This window comes from Agelaius phoeniceus, chromosome 28 (assembly GCF_051311805.1).
Source record: "Agelaius phoeniceus isolate bAgePho1 chromosome 28, bAgePho1.hap1, whole genome shotgun sequence".
In the NCBI taxonomy this organism is placed as follows: Eukaryota; Metazoa; Chordata; class Aves; order Passeriformes; family Icteridae; genus Agelaius; species Agelaius phoeniceus.
Window position 1 is genome coordinate 5752020 of NC_135292.1, and position 22063 is coordinate 5774082.

Here is a 22063-nt window from a genome sequence, read left to right on the forward strand (position 1 = left end):
GGGATCCCAGTTGCTCCCAGCATGGGCCCAGCTGTTCCCAGTGTGCTTCCATCACTCCCCTATGGTTACAGACACTCCCAGGATGGTCCCAGTTGAACCCAGGTGCCCCTGCTCTAGTCCCAGTCCCTCCCCATATGATCCCAGTCCCTCCCAGCATGATCCCACTCCCTCCCAGTTGCCCCCAGTGTGGTCCCAGTTCTCCCCAGCATGGTCCCAGTTGTTCCCAGTGTGGTTCCAGTCCCCCCAGGATGGTTCCAGACACTCCCAGTATATCCCAGTTGCCCCCAGCATGTCTGCAGTCATTTCCAGGCACTGCCAGTGGCCCCAGTAAGGTGTCAGTTATCCCAGTATGATCCCCCAGTCATGCCCAGTATATCCCAGTTGCCCCCAGCATGCATCCAGTGCTTCCCAGTTCCTCCAGTTTGCTTGCAGCATCATCCCAGTTTCCCTCAGCTGCTCCCAGTAGCCCAAAGTGTGATCCCAGTCGCTCCCTTTCAACCCCAATATGATCCCAGTAAGCTCCAGTTTGATCCCAGTCACATGCCAGCCCTCCCAGTGTGGTCCCAGTATAATCCCAGTTGCTTCCAATCTCTCCCAGTATGGTCCCAGCTGCCTCCAGCATGGTTCCAGTTGCTCCCTAGATCAGCCCAGTCAGTCCCAGTATGATGCCATTTGCTGCCAGCGTGCTCCCAGTTGCTCCCAGTCAGGCCCAGTCTGGGGGATGATGTGCAGGGTGTGCTCCCAGTCCCTCTCAGATCCTCCCAGTATTAGTCCAGTCCCTCCCAGTATGATCCAAATATGGCCCCAGTGTGCTCCCAGTCCCTGCCAGTCTGAACCAGTTGTGCTCCACATGGTTCCAGTTGCTCTCTTTCACCCACACTGGGGAGAGGCCCTACGAGTGTTGGGAGTGTGGACAGAGCTTCATGCAGAGCTCCAGCCTGATCAGCCACCAGAGAACCCACACTGGGGAACGACCCTACGCGTGTGGGGAGTGTGGGAAGAGCTTTAGGGACCATGACACCCTGATCAGGCACCGAAAGATCCACACTAGGGAGAGGCCTTACGAGTGTTCCGAGTGTGGGAATAGATTTCGGTTCAATTCCCATCTCCTCCTGCACAATCTCAGTCACACAGAGGAGAGGCCCTTCTTCTGCCCTGACTGCAGGAAGGGATTCAAGAAGAACTCCACCCTCGTCACCCACCGGTGCATCCACACTGGGGAGAGGCCCTACGAGTGTCCCCAGTGTGGGAAGAGCTTCTCCTGCAGCTCTCACTTGACCCGACACCAACAGAGGCACGGGTAAGGGAAGCCCTGCGAGTGCCCCGAGTGCGGGAAGAGCTTCGTGCGCTGCTGCAGCTCCATCCCCCACTGGAGGAGGCACTTTGGGCACAGCCCTGGTCACTCACAGTCCCTGTGATCCATGTTGGGAACACACCTGGCTTCTTATTCTTTTGGTTTGGCCTTAATTTTCTTGTCTTTTCCATCTCTTTGCAGTCCAAAAGTGAAGAGGGATCGATCTTTCACCTCAAAAACTACTCAAATCCCACTGAAAACAGCTCAATCTTAACACAAAAGGGCTCAATCCTACCTCAAACTGCTTGTTCCCACCTCAAAATCTCAATCCTATGCCAAACTCACTCCATTCCACAGGAACCAGGGTGAGATGGGGTTGGAAGGAGATACGGAGAAATGGGATCCCAATTTAGGAGCGATAGGATGGGATGGGAGCATGGGAGCGGTGGGATGGGGATTGTGTGGGGCTGGATGTGTGGGATGTATTTAATGGCAAATAAAACTCTCAGACTTACTGGTTTCTTTCCCGTTCACATTCAGTCCATTGCAGTTCTGTTTGCAGGGTGCCGCCTCCCAGAGTGTCCCCTCACAGTTGCCGCCCTTGGCCTGAGCCCGCCCCTTTCCCCTCACGGTTCCCGCCCTTTCCCCGCCCCCTTTTCACGGTTCCCGCCCTTTCCCCGCCCCCTTTCCCCTCATGGTTCCCCCCCCTTTCCTCGCCCCCCTTTCCCCTCACGGTTCCCGCCCTTTCCCCGCCCCCTTTCCCCTCATGGTTCCCCCCCTTTCCCCGCCCCCTTTCCCCTCATGGTTCAGTCTTTGGGAGTGGGGGAGGAGGAGGAGGGAGGGAGGAAGAGGCCGAGCAACTGCAGGAAGCAGCTGGAGAAGGGGAGAGGGAACCCTGCAGTCGCTGCAGCCCCGGGGAGCATCGCCCCCCATTTTGCAGGTGCCCGGGCAGGGGGAGCGCAGCCCAAATATCCCGGGGGGTGCCTGGGTTTGGGGTTTTTTGGGGGGGGGGATATTTGCAGCTGGCAGGGCTCCAAAGCTGAGCCGCAGATGGCCCTCGGGGGGATCCTGGGAGGTGTTTTTGGGGGGTCCCAGGGCTGGCAGTGGCTGCTCCCAGTATGAGCCCAGTTGGTCCCCCCGTGTGCTTCCAGTTTCCTCAGCACTCCCAGTATGATCCTGGTCACTTCCCTCACTCCCTGCAGAATCCCAGTTGCTTCATATATGAGCCAAGTCATTTCCAGTATGATCCAAATATGAGCCCAGTGTGCTCCCAGTCCCTGCCAGTATGAACCAGTTGTGCTCCACATGGTTCCAATTGTTTTCTTTCATCCTCACTTTTGTTCCAGTCACTCCCAGTATTTCCCAGTGTAGCCCAGTTCCCTCCAGCATCTTTGCTGTTCCTTCCAGTATGATCCCATTTGCTCCCAAGCACTCCCAGTCAGCCTCAGTGTAGTGGCACTCACTGCCAGAATGATCCCAGTCAGCTCCAGCATGATCCCAGTTCATCCCAGTATAAGCCCAGTTGTTTCCAATCACCCCCAGCATGTACCCAGTCACTCCCAGTTCCTCCCAGTTGCTCCTAGCATGATCCCAGTCACTCACAGCTGCTCCCAGTCACCCTCAGCATAATCCCAGTCACTTCCAGTATATCCCATTTGCCCATAACATGGTCGCAATTGCCCCCCCCCGCAGGCTCCTGCTCACTCCCAGTATGATCCCAGTCTCCATCAGTGTGATCACCATCTGCCATGGCATGGCAGTATGAGCCCAGTATGATGATCACTACAAATTCAGTACAATCCCCGTCACTCCCAGTATGATCCCAGATTTGGGGTTTTTTTCCAAGAATTTCCGGATTTTTCCCAAAATTCCAGGATTTCTCCCCAGATTTCTCTCTGACCATGTGTGGGCAATGGATTTGTAGAGAGTTCTCAAGGCCTGACAGAAGGCCCACACTGAATGCATCCATGTGCAAACTTTGAGACAAGAAATGCTGACTTAGAATTGCCATGGAATAGGACAGATATTGATGAGAGAGAAATGGATAAAAGTTTTAAAAGATGGCCTTGCAAGTAAGACTAGATACTTTGGAGAAATAGAACTATGAAAGATGCAGTGTAGTGGGACCCACGAGGGTAGTTTCAGATGATTGGCTGTAAGGCATCTACAGCATGGCGTGGCAAAAAGCTGATGGGCCAAGAGACGCCTAAAGTGTATTGTAATTAGGAAACAGTTGGCTTCTGATTGTGATGGCGTGAATTATAACATCTGTATTGTCTCAGCCTTCTTATGAGACTGAAAATGGAATAAAAGTTTTTAAAATGCCTCTCAGTTGCCCTATCTCTGGGTCAGGAAAAGAGCATTGTCCAGCACAAGAGATCTAGAGATCCATGATTGCCTGGAAACTATTGAGGCCACCTACTGCAGCCGTTGGATTTGAAGGACACCCCCTCAATAATGCCGAGACCTGGCTCACCGATGGGAGCAGTTAATGTCATCAGTGGAAAAAGACATGCTTGGCATGCTGTCACCACTTGCAGAGAGGTAATAGAGTCTGGACCACTATCAACAAACACCTCTGCACAAAAGGCTGAAATAAGTGCTTTAGAACGGGCAAAAGGAAGAGAAATCAACATTTATACAGACTTAAGGTATGCATTTGGGGTTGTGCATGCCCACTGAGTGATTTGGAAAGAAAGAGGACTGTTGAATTCACAAGGGAAAAATATTAAACATGCAAAGAGACAATAAGACTGTTGGAAGCAGTTCAGCTGCCTGAGAAGGCAGCCATCATGCATATCAAGGCCCACTAGAAATGAGCTCTGAATTGGAAGAAGGGAATGAGCTGGTGGAAAGAGAGTTGAAAGAAGCAGCTAAAGGTGAGATACTGTCACGATCCACTCATACAGATGGAGGTTGTGATGGTTCTTTAGCTGATCTCAGAGTGCAAAAGCAACACAGAAGGGGATTGCAGTATCAATCAAACAAATGCACCTATTTTTGAATGACCACAGCAAATGCATTAAAGGAATCAGGAGAAAGGAAAAGAATAGAGAAAGAGAGAGGGGGAGACAGAGTGGGTGTAGCTACCAAACGTAGAGATGAAGGCCTCGTGGTCCAGTCGCTGGAGTTCGCCCAGTCATATTGGGAAGATCTGAAAAGCCCTGGTTAACTCAGAGGCCTATTATAGCCCTTTGCATGAGGGGGGAGCAGGTAGCAAAGAATAAGTCTGTTGAAATTGCTGAGGGGGAACAGATACAATGAAGAATAAGGGTATTGAAGCCATCAAGGGGGGAACAGGCACAGATAGTCCATGTTCTCAGCAGTGAGCGGGACCCATTGCTTTTCTTGGTCCAGCGAACACACCTGAGGCAATACTTGGCTCACTCCAGTCAGGCCAGCACCCCCTGTATCAGAATTACGGGGTCTCAGTCTCAGTCCTTGGGAGGGGGCTTCAGTCTCTGTTTGTCATAGTGGTAGTGAAGCAGATGAAGGACTTTCCATGGCGGGGGGGACCACCAAAGTTGCCCCAGCAAGTTCATCTGGCCAAGAGGTGGGAAGATTCCTGGGCTATTGTCACGAAGCAGGTGCAAGCATATGGAGCACGTGGCCCCTTGGCAGGCCCTGCCAGAAGCAAGGTACCATAGCAGCAAATACATCTGCAAACAATCACTTGGCAGGCCAGAACTCTGCTCAGGGGCCTCAGGATTTTGGTGTGCATCCACCTCAGGCAGGCCAGAATTCCAATCAGGGTCCTCAGGGTCCTGATATCTGTCCTTGGGATGGTCATGAGGCAAATGAGGGGAACTCCAGACCATCTCTCACACCAGTCCATAAGATCCCAGTCCATATTTGATCCCAGTCTCTGTGGTCCCAAAAAAACTAACATACAATCTAACACACCTTAGTAAAACAATTAATATTACAAATATACTAAACACAAAACCAAAGACCACTATAATTTCTCATACATTTTAACCAAACAATTAAACTTTAATAACATCCTTAACTCTAAACTCTAAACCAATTAAAATTATTTTAAAAAATTTAATTGCGGGTAGGTGGTTTTATTTGGATTTTAGTTTTTGGGTTGTTTGGATTAGATGATTTAAAAAATGGGATTTTTATAGGAATTGAATCAGCTGAGAAGGTGGCACTCTGCAAACAGAACTGACAGAAAATAAACAGGACAGAAATCAGTAACTCTGAAAGTTTTATTTGCTATCAAATACATCCCATCCCGCCAGCCCCACACAATCCCCATCCCACCGCTCCAAATTGGGATCCCATTTCTACCAATCTCCTTCCAACCCCACCCCACCCTGGCAGCTGTGGAATCCATAAGCACACATACTTTTGCTTAAAGCAATGCTTGCTTATTTCAAGTCCAATCCCTGATTGTAAGCCTTAAAACACAAAGCACAGAGCTCCATTATTAAGCTTAGAACTTTCCTAATGTCTCGCTAGATATACTTTTCTGCAGGTTAGGGAGTTATTCTAGACAAGTGTTAATACACAGACCATTGTTCTATTTGTCCTTACTTTTCTACTTCTTACATAATTTTTCTGCTGACCAATCTCATGGCTACTGCTTAGCTCTTATCACAGTTCTGCAGTCCCTGAGGCCTGCCTTTTGCAGCTTTCCCAAAATCCTCTGATTTTATGGATTCCCACAATACCCCCTCTCAATTTACTTAAAAAGAAACTTTTGTAATTGGGTTGTTTATTAACTACTTTGTGTTTTGTATATTTGTTTAAATATATACTATATTTGCTTATTTCTTATTTAAAGTGGTTTTTTGCTTGCATTAAGCATTGCTGTATTACAACACAGCAATTTTAATGCTGTGGAAGTTTAGTTAGTTTAAAGGGCATAAGTTATGTTTGATAACAATTTTAAGTTATTTTTTTTTAAATTTTGTCGATTTTAAGGCTTTAATTTAAAACTTTCTTCTATGTTTATACTTTCGTCTACTATTTTTGTGGTATTTTGAGAATTTTTTGTGAATTTATTTTTTACTTCTCTTTTTTGTATGATAAAAACTTTTTTGATTGTTTTGTTTATTATTTGTTGTACACACTGAAGTATGTAAGGTATTACTACTAATACACAACATATATACACTTATCTTACAAAGTTTCTTTAGTTAAGGTGTAAAGCTCTGTTTTTGGAACAAATTATTTAATTAGGATTCACTATTTTTTTAAATTTGAGTTGTCAAAATTTTCAGCTTTTGTAAGCTTTTGCAGATGGATTCAGAATGATCAGATAGGTTTATACAACAATCTTTCAAAATTTTCACAATTATGTTTATGTGCTAGTAAAAGAAAATCCATTGCTGTTCTATTCTGAGGGGTAGCATGTTTAACACTATTAACATTTGTTAACATATCACTGATTGCTGGGGATGTGGCATTAGTTTGTTTACTTAGCTAACATCTAACTTGATTTAATTGTTTCAATGTCATTGCTGAAGCCACTTGGGGTAAAAACAAACTTGCTGAAATTTTTTTGGTAGCAATTTAAGGCATGAAATTACTCTTTCAGTTTTCATCATAATGATGAACAGATTTTGTTGTTTTATGTTTCTTTTTAATGACTGCTTTAGCAGTAGGTGTTATTACAGTGAGCATTCCAATGCTACATGCGTTACTTTTAAGGCGTGATGGAATGCTTTGCTAAGCTCTATCTTTACCAATGAACCAATATTCTTTTGGCAATTGTTGTGGATATTAGTTAGTTTTGGAAAGTACATTTCAACTGTTTGAATAATTACACCAAACACTTAAATTTCTGCATGCAAAATGATGGGGAATAACATTGTACTTCAGAGGATTACTTTTTTGCTAATCATTAGCTGTAAACATAAGGCAAAAATCTATTGTTAAAGAATTAAGGATTTTTAATTTGGGGGGTTTAGATATTGCTTTGGGAAGTTTTTTGGCTTAAATGTTTTAATTTAATACGGGATTGCTCTCATTGTTAATTTTACTAGGCTTGCTATTAGATTGCTTTTTGATCAAAGGCAAATTTTCTACTGGCACGCTGATTAGACAGGTTGAGAAGGTGTTTTTTGGTTTTGAATTAGACAAACATTTAGTATTTGAGTCAGCTGCCTTGGCTAAGGTCACATAAACATTTGGTTTTGGTTGTTTCACAGGCAAATTTGCACTATAAGAAGCAATTAAAACTAATTAACACCAGCATATCATTTGATTTTGCCTTATCTTTTTCATGAGCTTATTTTTGGCAAAAAATCTTCTCATATATATTAATTTAGAAACTTTGCTTTTGAATTTAAAATAAAATTTTATCTTTGAAAGTCTAATAGAGGGGATTTATAACTTAACAAAACAAAAACTAGGCTTTTGCCAAAAATCAGTTCTATGAAACTAACAATTGACACACTTATAAATAACATAAAATTAGAGTTTGTAGGTTTTACTGATGAATAAGGAATGTCAGGTGTGACTCGTGATTTTTTTGTTTAGCTTATGTCTGTGTATTTGCTTTTATGGTTTTGGACTCGTTGACACATTCTGGGGTGCGGTACAGTTTGACGTTTTTGGCTGGGATTCACTTAATTTTTGCACTTGCAGAGACAGAAGCATACTTTTTAAGTGATTAATTGGAAAGGACTTTCAATTTGTCCAGTCTCAGGGTTTCTAATTAAAACAGGGGGATTTTCTTTCAGTTTTGCTTGTGTGTTATTTGAAAAATGCTTAAAAATTGGTGGATTGGGTTTTGCAACAGAGTTGTTTAAAAAATTAAAAACATACAAAGCTTTGTTCAACCTTATTTGTGGTGTGACTTCTACTTCTCTCTTCTGTTGATCAAGAATGTGTTTTAATATTTGATGTGTCTTTTTAATAATTTTTTGACTTGTGGGAGAGTGAGGAATACTAAGGATGCGACGGACACTTCATGTTTTTAAAAATTTGGTTAATTTTTGAGCTATATATGCAGGACTATTATCGCTTTTACTTCTTGGGGCACACCCAATGAAGCAAAAGCTTGTAAAAAATGGTGACAGGCATGATTGTTTGTTTCATCTGTGTGAAGAGAAGCAAAAACTGCACCAGAGAACGCGTCCACTGAAACATGAATATTTTTAAATTTACCAAAGGAAGGGTATTTAATGATATCCGTTTGCCATAACTGCAGGCTTTGCAAACCTCGGGGGTTGACTGCTCCTGTAGAAACAGCAGGCTGCACAAGCTGACAGTCAGGGCAAGTACTCATGACAGCCTTAGCTTGACTTTTGGAAATTTGAAACATTCGCAGAGGTGCTTGCGGGTTTTGGTGAAAAAAGGCATGGGTCAGTTTTGCTCGTTCAAAAACGTTTGGCAAAGTGTTTGAAATGACCATTGTCAGTTTGTCCGCTCTCGCGTTTCCTCCCTCTAAAAATCCAGGAAGCGAAGAATGAGCCCTGATGTGAGAAACAAAATGTGGATTAGTTCTATACTGCAAAGTTGTATAAAGGCATGAGAGCCAACGGTATAAAGTGTCATGACTAACATCCTTTAAAATTGACCCTTCTAATCTTTTAACTACAATAGCAACATAAGCAGAATCTGTGATTAAATTAAGAGGCTGTGGAAAGAGCTGAAAAGCCCGAACCACAGCAGCAAGCTCAACAATCTGAGCAGACCATTCTACTATTTGAATGTCTGACTCCCAAGCATTAGTTTTTTGGTTCAACCAAGTTACGACTGATTTGTGACTTTTGCCCAGAGCCATCAGTGAAGAGAATTATTGCATTTAAGGGTTCTTCACTTAACTTAGGTTTCTCCCTAAAACTCAATTTGGCTTGCAATAATTTGTGAGCTGGGTAATGAACAGAACAAACACCTGGGAAGTCCAACAATGCGTACTGCAAATCATCAGAATTTTGCATTGGCCAATTAAGATAATCTTTTTTCAATGGTAAATAGATAACTGCAAATTCTTGACCTGCTAAAGTTAGCAATCTGGTGCTGGCCTTAATTACAATTTGGGCTATCATCTCCAAAACTGTGAAAATAGTCCTTGGAAACGTGTAAGGAAGAAAAATCCATTATATTATCAACAAAGGATCTGTCTCAGAAGGGTCCCACTGGAAAATGAGACCACAAAGTTGCATTTTTTTCTCCTAAAATTGCAAAAAAGAAAGGCTTTTCCGGAATACAGCGATGAGCTTGTCGTCTTTGGAGAGCTTCCATGACCTTGTCAAGGGCTGCACAAGCTTCAGGTGTTAAGGTTCTTGGAGAAATGATGTCGCAGCTTCCTCTCAGTAAATTGAAAAGTGGACCCAGTTCGTCGTTGGTGATTCCCAAAACAGGTCTGACCCAATTGATTTCTCCCAAAAGTTGTTGTAAGTCTTGCAGGTTGTTGACACTGGTCTGGAGCTGTATCTTCTGCGGCGTTATTGTTTTCTCAGTCATCTTCCATCCCAGATACTTCCAGGGTGGAACTTCTTGGATTTTTGTTGCAGAAATTTCAAGCCCAGCATTTTGGATTTCAGCGACAACACCGGCACAGGTTTGCTCCATCTCTGCCTGCGTTGGAGCTGCGATGAGCAAATCATCCATATAGTCCAGAATCATGGATCTTGGAAACTTCTGTCGAACTGGAGACAGAGCTTGGGCAACAAAATGCTGACAAATTACAGGCGAATTCTTCATTCCTTGGGGCAGTGATTTCCAGTGATATCTCTGCACGGGTTCTCTTCGATTGATGACAGGAACGGAAAAGGCAAATCTTGGAGCATCATCAAGATGAAGTGGAATGTGGAAAAAACAGTCCTTTAAATCAGTGACAACGAGAGGCCAGTGTTTTGGGATCATTGATAAAGAAGGGAGTCCAGGTTGAAGAGGTCCCATGTCTTCAATCACTTCATTGATCTTCCTCAGGTCAGGAAGCAACCTCCAGGAGTCCGATGTCTTCTTGTGGATGATGAATACTGGTGAATTCCAAGGACTATTTGTGGGGGTGATGTGACCTTGCTGTAATTGTTCCTTTACCGATTTTTTAAGGATATTTAGTTTTTTCTCTGTTAAAGGCCATTGATCAATCCATACAGGATGATCAGTTTTCCAGGTCAGCTTTAAAGTGGCCGGTTTTGACGTGGTTTCCGTCACAGTCCCACCTCCAGTTTTGCTCCCCATTGGGACAGGACGTCTCTCCCCCAGCCGGTGAGAGGCTCCTGAACTACAAACGGATGCACTGTTGCTGTCTTTCCTTCAGGAGCTGTAATGTTAATCATCGATGCACTTTGCAAACACACAGTAGCACCTCCAGTCCCTGTGAGGGAACCTGAAGGAGCCACCAAATCCCAGTCATTGGGCCAGAACATATGGGAAATTACAGTGACATCTGCACCAGGATCTGGCATGCCTGTAACATAAATTGTTTTACCATAGTGAGTCAGGCTACAAGTCAGTTGTGGTCGGTCACAGTCCAAACATTGCACCCAAAAGAACTCTGGACCTGAGGTACCAGATGGCACAGACACAACTGAATTCTTTAGAAAGTTGTTTTGCTTGGGTGTACTCATGGGTAGCAGAAATGCAATAGTAATAGGTGTTTTTGGTGGAATTATCATAGGAACATCAAGTGCAAGAGCTAAAATCACTAGCTCTTCATTACAATTTACTGAAACAACAGAAGGAAGGATTGAGAGTCCAAGAATTTTGTTGTTGGCTTTGCCCAGAATCAAAAAATCTTGTCTTTGTTGAAAAAGATTGACAATTCCAGTAGGAATGTTCACACAACACAAATTATTTAATAGATGAATCAGTTTTGAGGAGGCCAGTTCGAACCTTGCCCTTGAGGGTATTGAGCTGGAACCATTTGAGGATTGGTTGATTGAGGGATAAATGACTGAGGTACCAACACCACCTGACTGGTACCTGGTTGCCAGGGGCTACCACTGCTTGTGTCTGAGCGCGGTGGTTCGCGCTGTGTTTTAAATTTAACGACAAGGGTCTGCCATCGATGTCAAACGAGAGGGACAGTACTTAGCAAGATGCTTCCCTTTTCGACGTCGAGGGCAAATAGAAAGTTGTTTTGGTTGGATTGTTTTCACACGACAATCCTTTTTAATGTGACCTGGTTTACCACACACAAAGCAACAAGTCTTTTCATCAGAGTCCAACTGCACAGTGCTAACAGAGTTTTCCCAATTTTTTTCTTGTTTTTCTAGGAGCTTTTCAAATGTATCCATTCATTGTGTCAGATGGTCTTCCAATGTTTTTCCTAAAGCATTGACCTGTATATTAGCAAGATGTTGTGGAGCAGTGAGCCTACTGCAAGCTGTTAGCATCTGTGTAACAGTTGGAGGCTGATCAGGAAAAATTAAAATAATTTTTCTACATTCCTCTTTAGCATTTACAAAAGCAAGGTTTTGAACGATATAGTAGCGAGCTTGTTCATCTGGACGTTGTTTTTCGACTGCTTGGGTTAATCTATCTAAAAAAGAACCACAGGATTCTGTTTCACCCTGCCTAGAAGTAGTAAAAGCATTCACATGTGTACCAGCTGGTTCAACTGAAAACAAAGCTTTTCTAGCAGCATCTTTAATATCTGTTAATACAGGCTGAGGCAATTCTGCTGCTTGATTTTCCAGTCTATGGTAAGGTGGATCGCCTGCTAATTGGGTAACATCTAGATCCTCATAAGCAGTATTTGCATATCTTTCAATCAATTTATTAAGGAGTTTTTCCCATTGTAATTCCCATAAAAGATATTGTGAATTGGTTAAAATCAGGGAAGCCACATTTCGACAGTCAGCAGGGACTAAGTCATAACAATTAAAAATACTTTTCAACACATTATTAAAATAAGGAGAACCCACTTTCTTTCAAAGCCTGACGCAGTTCTTTTATATCATGGTGAGAAAGACTTTCATGTCGTGGATTTGCATCATTACGACCGTATCTTACAGATAATGCAAGGAGTTGCATCTTTGAATCCAAAACTTTTTCTAAATTTTGATTAATATTAGACCAATTAGGTAATCTCAAGGGAGGTTCAACCTCTGATTTAGATTGCCTTTTAATTTTTCCTCTCATCATTGTAGTCTTTGGTACAGAAAAGGTAAAATTGTCAATGACAGCAGCTGTTCTGGGAGCTCTGCCAAGCTCCAAGTGTCGCAGACATCTTTCATGAAAAATCCTTTCTTAGGATTTTTCCTTGTGAGAAGCTGCAGTTTCAGCAACCAAAGTAAACAATGGTTATCTGCTGCTGTGGAATGCAACAGGTGGACCCGTGATTGGTCTCCTGTGGGTGTTTGGATTTCCTGACCACTCATGGCAGAGCTGGCTCTTGCTCTGTCTGAGACACAGATCTTTGTTATTCTTTCTTGTCTGTTCTTAGCTTAGCTAGCATCTGAAGAAACCTTTTCTTTTCTATTGCTTTTTAGTATAGTCTTAATGTAACATATAACATAAAATAATAAATCAAGCCTTCTGATCATGGAGTCAACATTCTCGTCTCTTCTTCATCCTGAAAACCCTTGTGACCACGGTCACACCAAGTTCTCGGCAGGGATGTAGCCATAGCAACAAACTTTCCCGGGAGCTCTGCCAGCATGGGCGGGGGAGAGAACTCTGAATTCTTGGCTGCAGCATCGCTTAAGGACCACGCCGCCTCCGGAGCCCTGCCAGGAAGGGCAGGGGAGGAGCCGCGTACCCTGGACTGTGGAAAAAAGCCAGAGTTTGACTCCTGCTCTCGGAGTGCGTGCGAATTTGTATCTGTGATAATATCCAATGCACTGTTACAGGTTCTGCACTGCAGCTCTGCCTGCGGGGAGCCAGCTGGAAAATTGCCAGCTCCAAGCCGCGACCTCGACGTGCTGTTTTCCCCCCCAGCAGCAAATGAGACGGGCTTCAAGGCTTCTGTTTGTGTTTCCAGAAACTCCTCTGAGCCCTCCTGCCTCCATCCCAGGCATCTGTCTGGGCAGAGCTATCCTGGTTCCGCTCGGCTCCTGGCTGCTGCCCGCTGCCTCTGTCCTCCCCCTGCCCTGTCCTCTGCAGGCAGAGCCAAATCCACAGCTCCCCCACCGCCTCTATCTGAGGGCTGGCGTACCATAGAAAACCCTGGGAGAGACCTGTTGGAGGAATTTACACAAAAAGAATTTTCAGAATTGCAAAGCAATCTGCCCGCCTGAACCAAATCCGAGGGGGTATTTTCCCGAGAAGGGGAAGCAGTGGCAGGAGTGACCCCCACAGCCCCCGGCCAGGCAGAGCAGACCCAAAGCTCCCCTCGGCCGTCCCTGCTTGCACAATTTCAGAACAAGTAGCTCTTGTATCACAAAGCCTCTTCAAATTCTCGTCTCTCGGGTCTGTGCGACCTCCACCCTGCCCTGAACATAACTCACAAACTCCCACATTCCTGGAATGCCATGAAAATCCTGAACACTTTTCTGGGCATTGCGGGGGTGGCTGCTTTCGTGGAGGAATGGGAGGACGGCTGTTCTCAGCAGCAGGGACGCAGAGAATCCCGGAAGAAACAGAGGGCACGACCGAAGCTGAGCGCTGATCTGACTTCCAGGAATCAGAGTGCTGTCTGCACTGCTTGGAGAAATCTCGGACGTGCCAGAAGGGAAGGAACTTCGAACAGAACTCAAAATTTCTCCAAAAGAGGACGATGGCCCAGCATCACTTGGATTTAAAGTCTCAGAACAAGATGTTCTGTTTTGTTGTTCAAAAAGGTCTCTGTTACAATTATTTTGTTTAAAACTCTCCAATAAAGCTCAGGAGACAGGCATTAGTCTGCCTACAGTCTCTTCCTTTTTGAGAGAGAATAGATTATAAATTTTCCAGTTTATCTGGTCCCAAAAATCAAAGGTAAAAGCAGACTGCAAGTCTATATTTTGAGTATTTGCTTTTACCCAGATTAAAAAGTCTTTCAGTTCATGTTTTGAGATATCTGAACGTCTTTTATCCTGTAAAACTTTTTCAAGCTGGTAAAACACGTCCCATTCTGTTTTAGATAAATGATTTCCCATATTGTAGCCCAGGCGCCCCTAATAATGCTACTCACAAGGACATCAGATGCAGACGGCGAAGGGGATGGTCTATTCCTCCTTTTTAACAACCTGGGCCTCTGGCACCCAAACTGTCCATGATCTTCTTTTTTATTCTTCGAGTCTAACGTAACTCCTCACAGAGGAAGCACCATTTAACGCCGGCTGGGGGTTATTTACAGACCACAAAAGGGACGGGACTGCTGTGGAACGTGCCTTGAGCTGTTTTATTGTTCAGCATCGGTCACATTACATGATTATGGCAATGGGAAGATGCCAGCAGCTCACATCCCAGGCAGCAGACCAAGAACTTAATGTTACAACTTACTTTATAAGTTTCTTGACCAATCACACAAAGCAAAATCATATTGACAGTAGTTCTCTCCAATCACCACAAGCACACGTACTTTTGGTTAAAACAATGCTTGCTTATTTCAAATACAATACCTGCTTGTAAGCCTTAAAACACAAAGTGCAGAGCTCCACTATTAAGATTTAACCTTCCTAATATCTTGCTAGATAAACTTTCTGGAGCTTAGAGTTATTCTAGACAAGCGTTAATACACAGACCATTGTTCTATTTGCCCTTGCTTTTCTACAGTTTAAATACTTTTTCTGCTGACCTATCTCACGGCTGCTGCTTAGCTCTACTCACAGTTCTGCTGTCTCTGAGGCCTGCATCTTGCAGCTTTCCCAAGACCTCTAATTTTGCGGATTCCCACATCTGCCACTGAGGTGCTGCTATTGACGTGTCCCTTTACCCAATCAGCTCTCTGATCATGTGGTGCCTGCGCATCTCCCCAGCCAATCCCTGCCTCGCACACGAGGTGACCACCAACCCACTCTCTGGCCATCAAACCACAGCTGAATCTTCCCAGAATGCCTTTAGGGGAACAGAAGTGAACAGGATTGAACAAAGTTGGAAAAGGTCTTTATTCTGTAAGGCTTTTCTTATTTCCCACAGTTATGGTCATCTCACAGTCACCTCATGGTCACAATTGTCTCACAATTGTCTCACAATTGTCTCACAGCCATGGTTGTGTCATGATCATCTCATGGTCATGGTCATTTCCTGATCACCATCATCTTATGCTCAGGGTCATCTCACTGTAATGGTCATCTCATGATCGTGTCATTGTCACTTCATTGTCACCTCATGGCCACCATCACGTCACGGTCACCTCAAGGCCGTGGTTGTGCCATGGCCAACCCATGGTCACCTTTTGGTGCAAATCATCTCATGGTCAGGGTTGTGGTTGTGTCATGGTCATGGTCACAGTCATGGTCATCCCATGTCATGGTCATCTCAGGGCTGTGTCACTCATGGTCATTCTCACGGCCATCTCATGCATGTGTCATGGCCGTGGTCATGGCCAGGGAGCATCTCCGAGATCCCGAGCCCTGATTTGGGACACTCAAGGACCACTGGGGACAACAAGGCCTGGCCTGACCTGACCCCCATCACGCTGCCCCTCCGGGAACCCAACGTGGCCAAACCCTCCTGGGGACACCTTGGACATGGGACACAGGGCAGGAAATGAATCCCGGGGGATGGAGCTGGGTGTGGCTGACAAACCCCTATCTGCTCCTGGTGTCCCCATCCAGCTCCTCATGTCCCCACCCTGCTCCTGGTGTCCCCATCCAGCTCCTCATGTCCCCATCCTGCCCATCCTGCTCCTGGTGTCCCCATCCAGCTCCTCATGTCCCCATCCTGCTCCTGGTGTTCCCATCCTGCTCCTGGTGTCCCCATCCTGCTCCTGGTATCCCCATCCCTGCTCCCAGTGTCTCCATCTCTGTCCCAGTGACCCCATTCCCATTCCTGGTTCCCAGAGATGAACTGTCAGACACTGGAGGAGGGAATCCAGATTTATTGCCCAAAGCAGGATAATTTCACATCAGAAGTGAAGGATTGGGCATATTTGTGGTTCTTGCCTTTAAAACATTGGAAAACCGGAAATGGATCCGTTAGCAAGAGCCATGGGGTGGGTGGGAGCAGTGGGATGAGCTCTGCTGGCAGCTCTCAGCTTTCCCAGGAAGAGGGAAGGGGCCAAATCCAGCTCTGTGGATTGCTCAGGCAGTGATTCCTGCCAGGATAAGAGAGGGTCACGGTGTCACCCTGTCCCTGTCCCCATTCCACAGGATGGACCTGGCTGGAGCCCATGGAGAGCAGGAGCTGCTCCAGAATCCCACGTGATCCCACCCCAATCCTGCTGCAACCTTGCTCCATCCATCCCACCCCATTCTGCCCCATCCATCCTGCCCCAACCCTTCTCTGGAACCCCAACCTGATCCTGCTCCATTCCATCCCACCTGATTCTTGTCTGGAATCCAGCCCTGATCCCACTCCATCCCTCCCACACCAATCCTGCTCCATCCATCCCTCCTGATCCCACTCCAGAATCCAGCCCCAATCCCACTCTACAATTCCCCCTGATCCCACTCTGGACCCTGCTCTGATCTGAAACCCCTCCTTGATCTCAGTCCGTCCATCCCACCCTAATCCCCTTCTGGAATCCCACCCTGATCCTGCTCCATACCTGTGCTCAAGCCATTGGTTCCCATGTCCTTTCCTGCAGAAAGAGAAGATCCATGAGATTCCAGCATGGATCACACACCAGGATTAACCCCAGGATCCATCCTGGGATCCACACAGAAGGGATCCAGAGCTGGATACACCATTGGAACTCACCGGCTGCTGGGTTGTATCCATTCCTGTCCCTCCTCCCTGTGGAAACAAAGTGGGATCAGCATCAGTGGCACAGGATTCCCAGAACGGTGCTGGGTGGATCCATGCCCCTTCCCGACCCCCATCCCGTGTGTTACCGGATTGGAGCTTCCAGACAATGAATCCAATGAGGATGAGGATGAGGATGGCAGCGATGACAGACACAGCGACCACCACAGTGAGATTCCCGCCAGACGTCGGCTCTGGGAAACATGGGGTAGTGAGGAGGGGGAGAGGAATCCCCATTTAGGAATTCCAAATTCCCAATCCCCACATTCCCAGCCTCACCCCAAGCGAAGATCCCAGGCCCTGGCATTCCGGGATGCTCCACCCTGCACCGGTACTGCTCCCGCTCCTGCGGCAGCGCCTCGATCCTGGCCCAGGGGTGGAAGGTGCCGTCGCTGTTGGGAACGATCCCGCCCCACTCCGTCTCCTGATCCAAGGTTTCACCCCCCTTCATTCAGCTGACTGCGATGGTGTTGGGGTAGAATCCATACGTGCGGCAGGACAGGATCAGCATCCCGTGTTCCTCTCTTCTGGACACATGGACATCAGGGGGCTCTGGAATGGGATAATGGTGGAATTAATGCATTGAGTTCTGTGGGAATGGGATTGGGGTGTGCTCTACCCATGGAATTTCCACTGGAATGGCACTGGGGTGAGCTCTGACCATGGAATTCCCGCTGGAATAGGATGGAGATGAGATCTGCCCATGAGATTCCATGGGAATGGGATGAGAGTGAGATCCATCCAAGGAATTCCTACAATAATGGGATGAGAGTGAGATCTACCCATGGAATTCCCACTGGAATGGGACTGGAGTGAAATCTGACCATGGAATTTCATAGGAATGGCATGGGGGTGAGATCTACCCATGGAATTCCCACAGGAATTACTGTGTTCCCAAGTCCTCCATTCCCAGATCCCAAACTCCCATAGGAATTCTGCTCCCACCTTTGCGCTCCAGCTCCTCCTGCCCATATCCGACGTATTCCCGGAGCCATTCGGGGCATTCGTGCTTCAGGTAATTTGTCCGATACTCAGCCACCTCTTCCTGTTCCCAGCGCCTCCTGGTGATCTCAGCAGCGCTGTCGGCTGCCACAAATCTCCCGGATTCCAGGTCAAAGGAGATGAAATCCCGCCCGTCGTAGCCATCCAGGTGGGATCCACAGACACTCCCATCGGACAGGAGTTCACAGCCAGAAACTCGCAACCTTGTGTGGAGACCTGGGGGGATTGTACCCACAGAGACCCATGGAATTGTGTTCCAGCCCCACAGAGCCCCATTCCAGCCCCATGGAGCACCAGAGTCTGAGGGAGACCCACAGAGCCTCATCCCAGCCCCTTGGAGCCCCATGGATCCACATCCCAACCCCATGGATCACAAGCCAACCCCACAGATCCCATCCCAGCCCCATGGATCCACATCCCAACCCCATGGATCCCAACCCAACCCCACAGATCTCATCTCAACCCATAGATCACAAGATATCCCATACCAGCCTAATGAATTCCCATTTCACCCCCTTGGAGCCCTGTGAATCCACATCCGTCACCTATAGATCCCATCCCAGTCCCATGGATCCTCACCCCAGCCCTACAGTTCCCATCCCAGCCCCACAGATCCCCCCACTCACCCCCACTCTGGTTGTACCGCTCCCCCAGTGTCTCCAGGTCCTCGACAAACGCGTGCTGGTGTCCCACACACTTCTGGGTCTCCCTATCCCAATATCCCGGCTCGACTCCATCCTTTATCCACTGCGTCAGCGGCTCCATCCTGCCCCGCTCGCTGTCGTAGCGACGGGGGAATTCCAGAGAATCCCTCATGATCCCTCTGGATCTCCGCTGCGACCACCCTGGAGCCCTCTGAGAACCACCTGGGACCCCCTGGGACCCCCTTAAGAAAGCGCCGGGAGTGGAGAACTGGGGGCACAGGGAAATTTGGGAGATCTGGGGGTGCAAAGGTCAAGGAAAAGGGCGGGTCTGGGGTCTGGGGAGGGCGGGAGGGGCGGGGAGGGGTGCAGGGGGTCCCAGAACACGTGAAGGGGGTCCAGGAGGGGTCCCAGTCCCGGATGAGGGGGTACAGGGGGGTTCCCATGCCCGGGAGAGGAAGTTCAGGGGGTCCCGAATAAAGGAAAGGGGGGTGAGGGCAATGGGGTGTCCAGGGGGTCCCTGTGCCCAGGAAAGGGGGTGCACGGGCCCCGGTGTTGAGGAAGGTGGTGGGTGGGGGCTGTGGAAGGCAGGAGTGGGGGTCCAGGGGGTGCTGGGGTCAAGGAAAAGCGGGGGCTGGGGTGTCTGAGAGGGGGAGGGCTGGGAAAGGGGGTGCGGGGGGGCATTGGTGCTGCATGAGGGGGTGCAGGAGGGTCCCCGTGCTGGATAAGGGGGTGCAGGGGGGGTCCCTGTGCCTGAGAACGGAGGGTTTGGGAGGGTTCCAGTCTCAGATATGGGGGTGCACGGGGGTCCTGGTGCAGTGGAATGGGGGTTCAGGGGGTCCTGGTGCTGTATAAGGGGATGCAGTGGGGTCCCGGTGCCCAGGAATGGGGGTTCAGGGGTGCCGGTGCCAGATAATGGCCTGGCTGGGATCTGGTGCTGGGAAAGGGGGTGCAAGGGGTCCCAGGGCCAGATAACGGGATGCACTGGGGTCCCGGTGCCCAGGAATGGGGTTCCAGGGGGTTCCATTCCCGAGTTCCGGGGTTCAAGGGGTCCTGGTGCCTGAAAATTGAGGTTCAGGGGGTCCCGGTGCCGGATAAGGGGATGTAGTGGATCCCGGTGCCCAGAAATTGGGGTTCAGGGCGGTTTCCCTGCCCGGGAATGGGGGCTCAGGGGGTTCCAGGCTGCAGATAAGGGGGTGCAGGGGTTATCGGGGCTGAGGAAGGGGGTACAGGGGGGTCCCAGTGCCCCGAAATGAACGTTCAAGGGGGGTCTCTTGACCCCCTGGAGCCCCAGGGGACCCTCCGGGATCCCCTGGAACCCCTTCCAGGAAGCTCCGGCAATGAAGAACTGGGGGGACGCCGAAATTTGGGAGATCTGGGGGTCCAAAAGCCGAGGAAAAGGGCGGGTCTGGGGTCTGGGAAGGACGAGGTGGCCGGGAATGGGCGTGCAGGGCGTCCCAGAGCACTGACGGGGGTGTGGGGGGATCCTAGGCCCGGATTAGGGGGGGCAGGGGGGTCCCAGTGCCCAAAAATTGGGGTTCAGGGGGTTCCCGTGCCGGGGAATGCGGGTTCGGGGGGAGTTTCCTTCCAGGAATTTGGGATTCAAGGGGGTCCCGGTGGCCGGGAATTGCGGTTCCGGGGGTGTCGGTGACCAGAAATGGGGATTCAGGGGGGTCCTGGGGCCACATGAGGGGGTACAGGGCGGTGCCAATGCTGGGGAAGGGGGTACAGGGGGTCCCTGTGCCCAGAAATGGGCGCTCAAGGGGGTCCGCGTGCTCAGGAATGGGGGTTCAGGGGGGTCCCGGTGCTGAAAAAGGGTGCTGAGGGGGTCACAGGACCGAAAATGGGGGTTCAGGGGGGTCCCGGTACCCGGGAATGGAGGTTTAGGGAGTTCCCGGGGCCCAAGAATTGCGGTTCAGGGGGGTCCCGGTGAACAGAAATGGGGGTTCAGGGGATCTCGGTGCCAGATGAGGGGGTACAGGGGGGTCCCGGTGCTGGGGAAGTGGAGTGAGGGGGGGTGGCATGACCCAAAATGGGGGTTCAGGAGGGTTCCCCTGCCCGGGAATGGAAGATCAAGGGGGTCCCGGTGCCCGGGAATTGCGGTTCAGGGGGGTCCCGGTTTCGGGGGGTCCCACTCACCTTTGGTCGCGGCCCCCGGGTCCCCCAGGAGCCCCAGGAGCCCCCGGAGCACCCCCAGCCCCAGCGCTGGGGCCATCGCAGCCGTCCCCGATCGCGGCTGCAGAGACGCGAAAGCGAAAGTGCCCGAGGGAGCGCGGGGGGAGGGGGAAAGGGCGAATTCCAGGGAATTCACCTGGATCCCCTCCTGGCACCCCTCTGGATCCCTCGGGGATCCGCCTGGGACCCTCCAGGGCCGCGCCCTGCGGGACCCCCGGGCCGGGCTCTGCTGAACTCCCGGCCCTGCGCTCAAACTCTGCCCGGACCCCGCTGGGCTCGGCCCAAAGCCGGGCAAGCAGCGGGAGCAGCGGAGCCAATTTTTGCTGCGGGTGCGGGTCCCACCCCCGGCGGAGCAGGGCTGGGCGCTGGGACCCGATCCCTGATTCCCAATCTCCTTCTCTCTCGCTCTCTCTCTCTCTGCTGTTCTCTCCCTTTCCTTTGGGGGATCATAAATCCCAGAGCGGCCGCAGAGCCCCGTGCCCAGGCCGGGTTTCCCAGCAAAGGGAGGCTGGGGCTGAGGTGCCCCGGGCTGGCCGGGAATGGGGGCCCGGGGCTCCCTGGGCTCACGGAAATGGGGGATCCAGGGGCTGGGAGAGGAGGATACCCGGGAAAGGGGGTGCAGGGGGGTGTTGGTGCAGGATAAGGGGGTGCAGGGGGAGGTCCCAGTGCCCGGGAATGGGGTTGGGAGGGGGGGTGGGCAGCAGCTGCTGGAGAGAGACTGGGACAGACTGGAATGGACTGGGACAGACTGGGAAAAGAACCCACTGGGAGCAGAACTGAGGCAGCAGAGATCATACTGGGATATACTGGGACCACACTGAGGGCTACTGGGAACATGCAGGGGACAATTGAGATTGGACTGGGAGGGACTGGGAATGGTTTGGATCATCGTGGGACTGACTGGAATCATACTGGGAGTGATCAGATCTGTAGTAGGGGAGAAGAAGAGAAACTGGAATAATGCAGGGAGCAACTGGGATCATACTGGGAGCAGCTGCCCCATGCTGGGGTCATACTGGGATCATACTGGGACTGATGGGGTGACACTTGGAGTGACTGGCATAGTACTGGGAGTGTCTGGGAGTAACTGGGATCAAACTGGAGGTGACTGGACTTATACTGGCAGCAACTGGGACCACAGCGGGGGCAAATGGCATCGGGTAAGGTGTGACCGGGCTCATCCTGGAAGTGCCTGGGGCCACACTGGGCT

General features: G+C 49.1%; 1 protein-coding gene and 1 pseudogene across 2 annotated transcripts in view; one reads left to right on the top strand and one right to left on the bottom strand.

The window, feature by feature from the left end:
• Window positions 1-22063, top strand: part of LOC129126583 (uncharacterized) — a 311266-nt gene that overhangs the window by 91157 nt on the left and 198046 nt on the right. The window contains exon 4 of the mRNA XM_077191255.1: window positions 920-1093. Within this exon, the coding sequence (XP_077047370.1) occupies window positions 920-1093 (174 nt within the window). The remainder of the gene's footprint in view (window positions 1-919; window positions 1094-22063) is intronic.
• On the bottom strand, window positions 16154-20996 carry LOC143696031 (class I histocompatibility antigen, F10 alpha chain-like; annotated as a pseudogene). Its single transcript, XR_013185490.1, has 9 exons — window positions 20818-20996; window positions 20149-20165; window positions 18664-18976; window positions 17981-18253; window positions 17315-17587; window positions 17125-17229; window positions 16991-17026; window positions 16839-16871; window positions 16154-16385 (listed from the first exon to the last, which is right to left on the bottom strand). The product of XR_013185490.1 is annotated as a class I histocompatibility antigen, F10 alpha chain-like (transcript).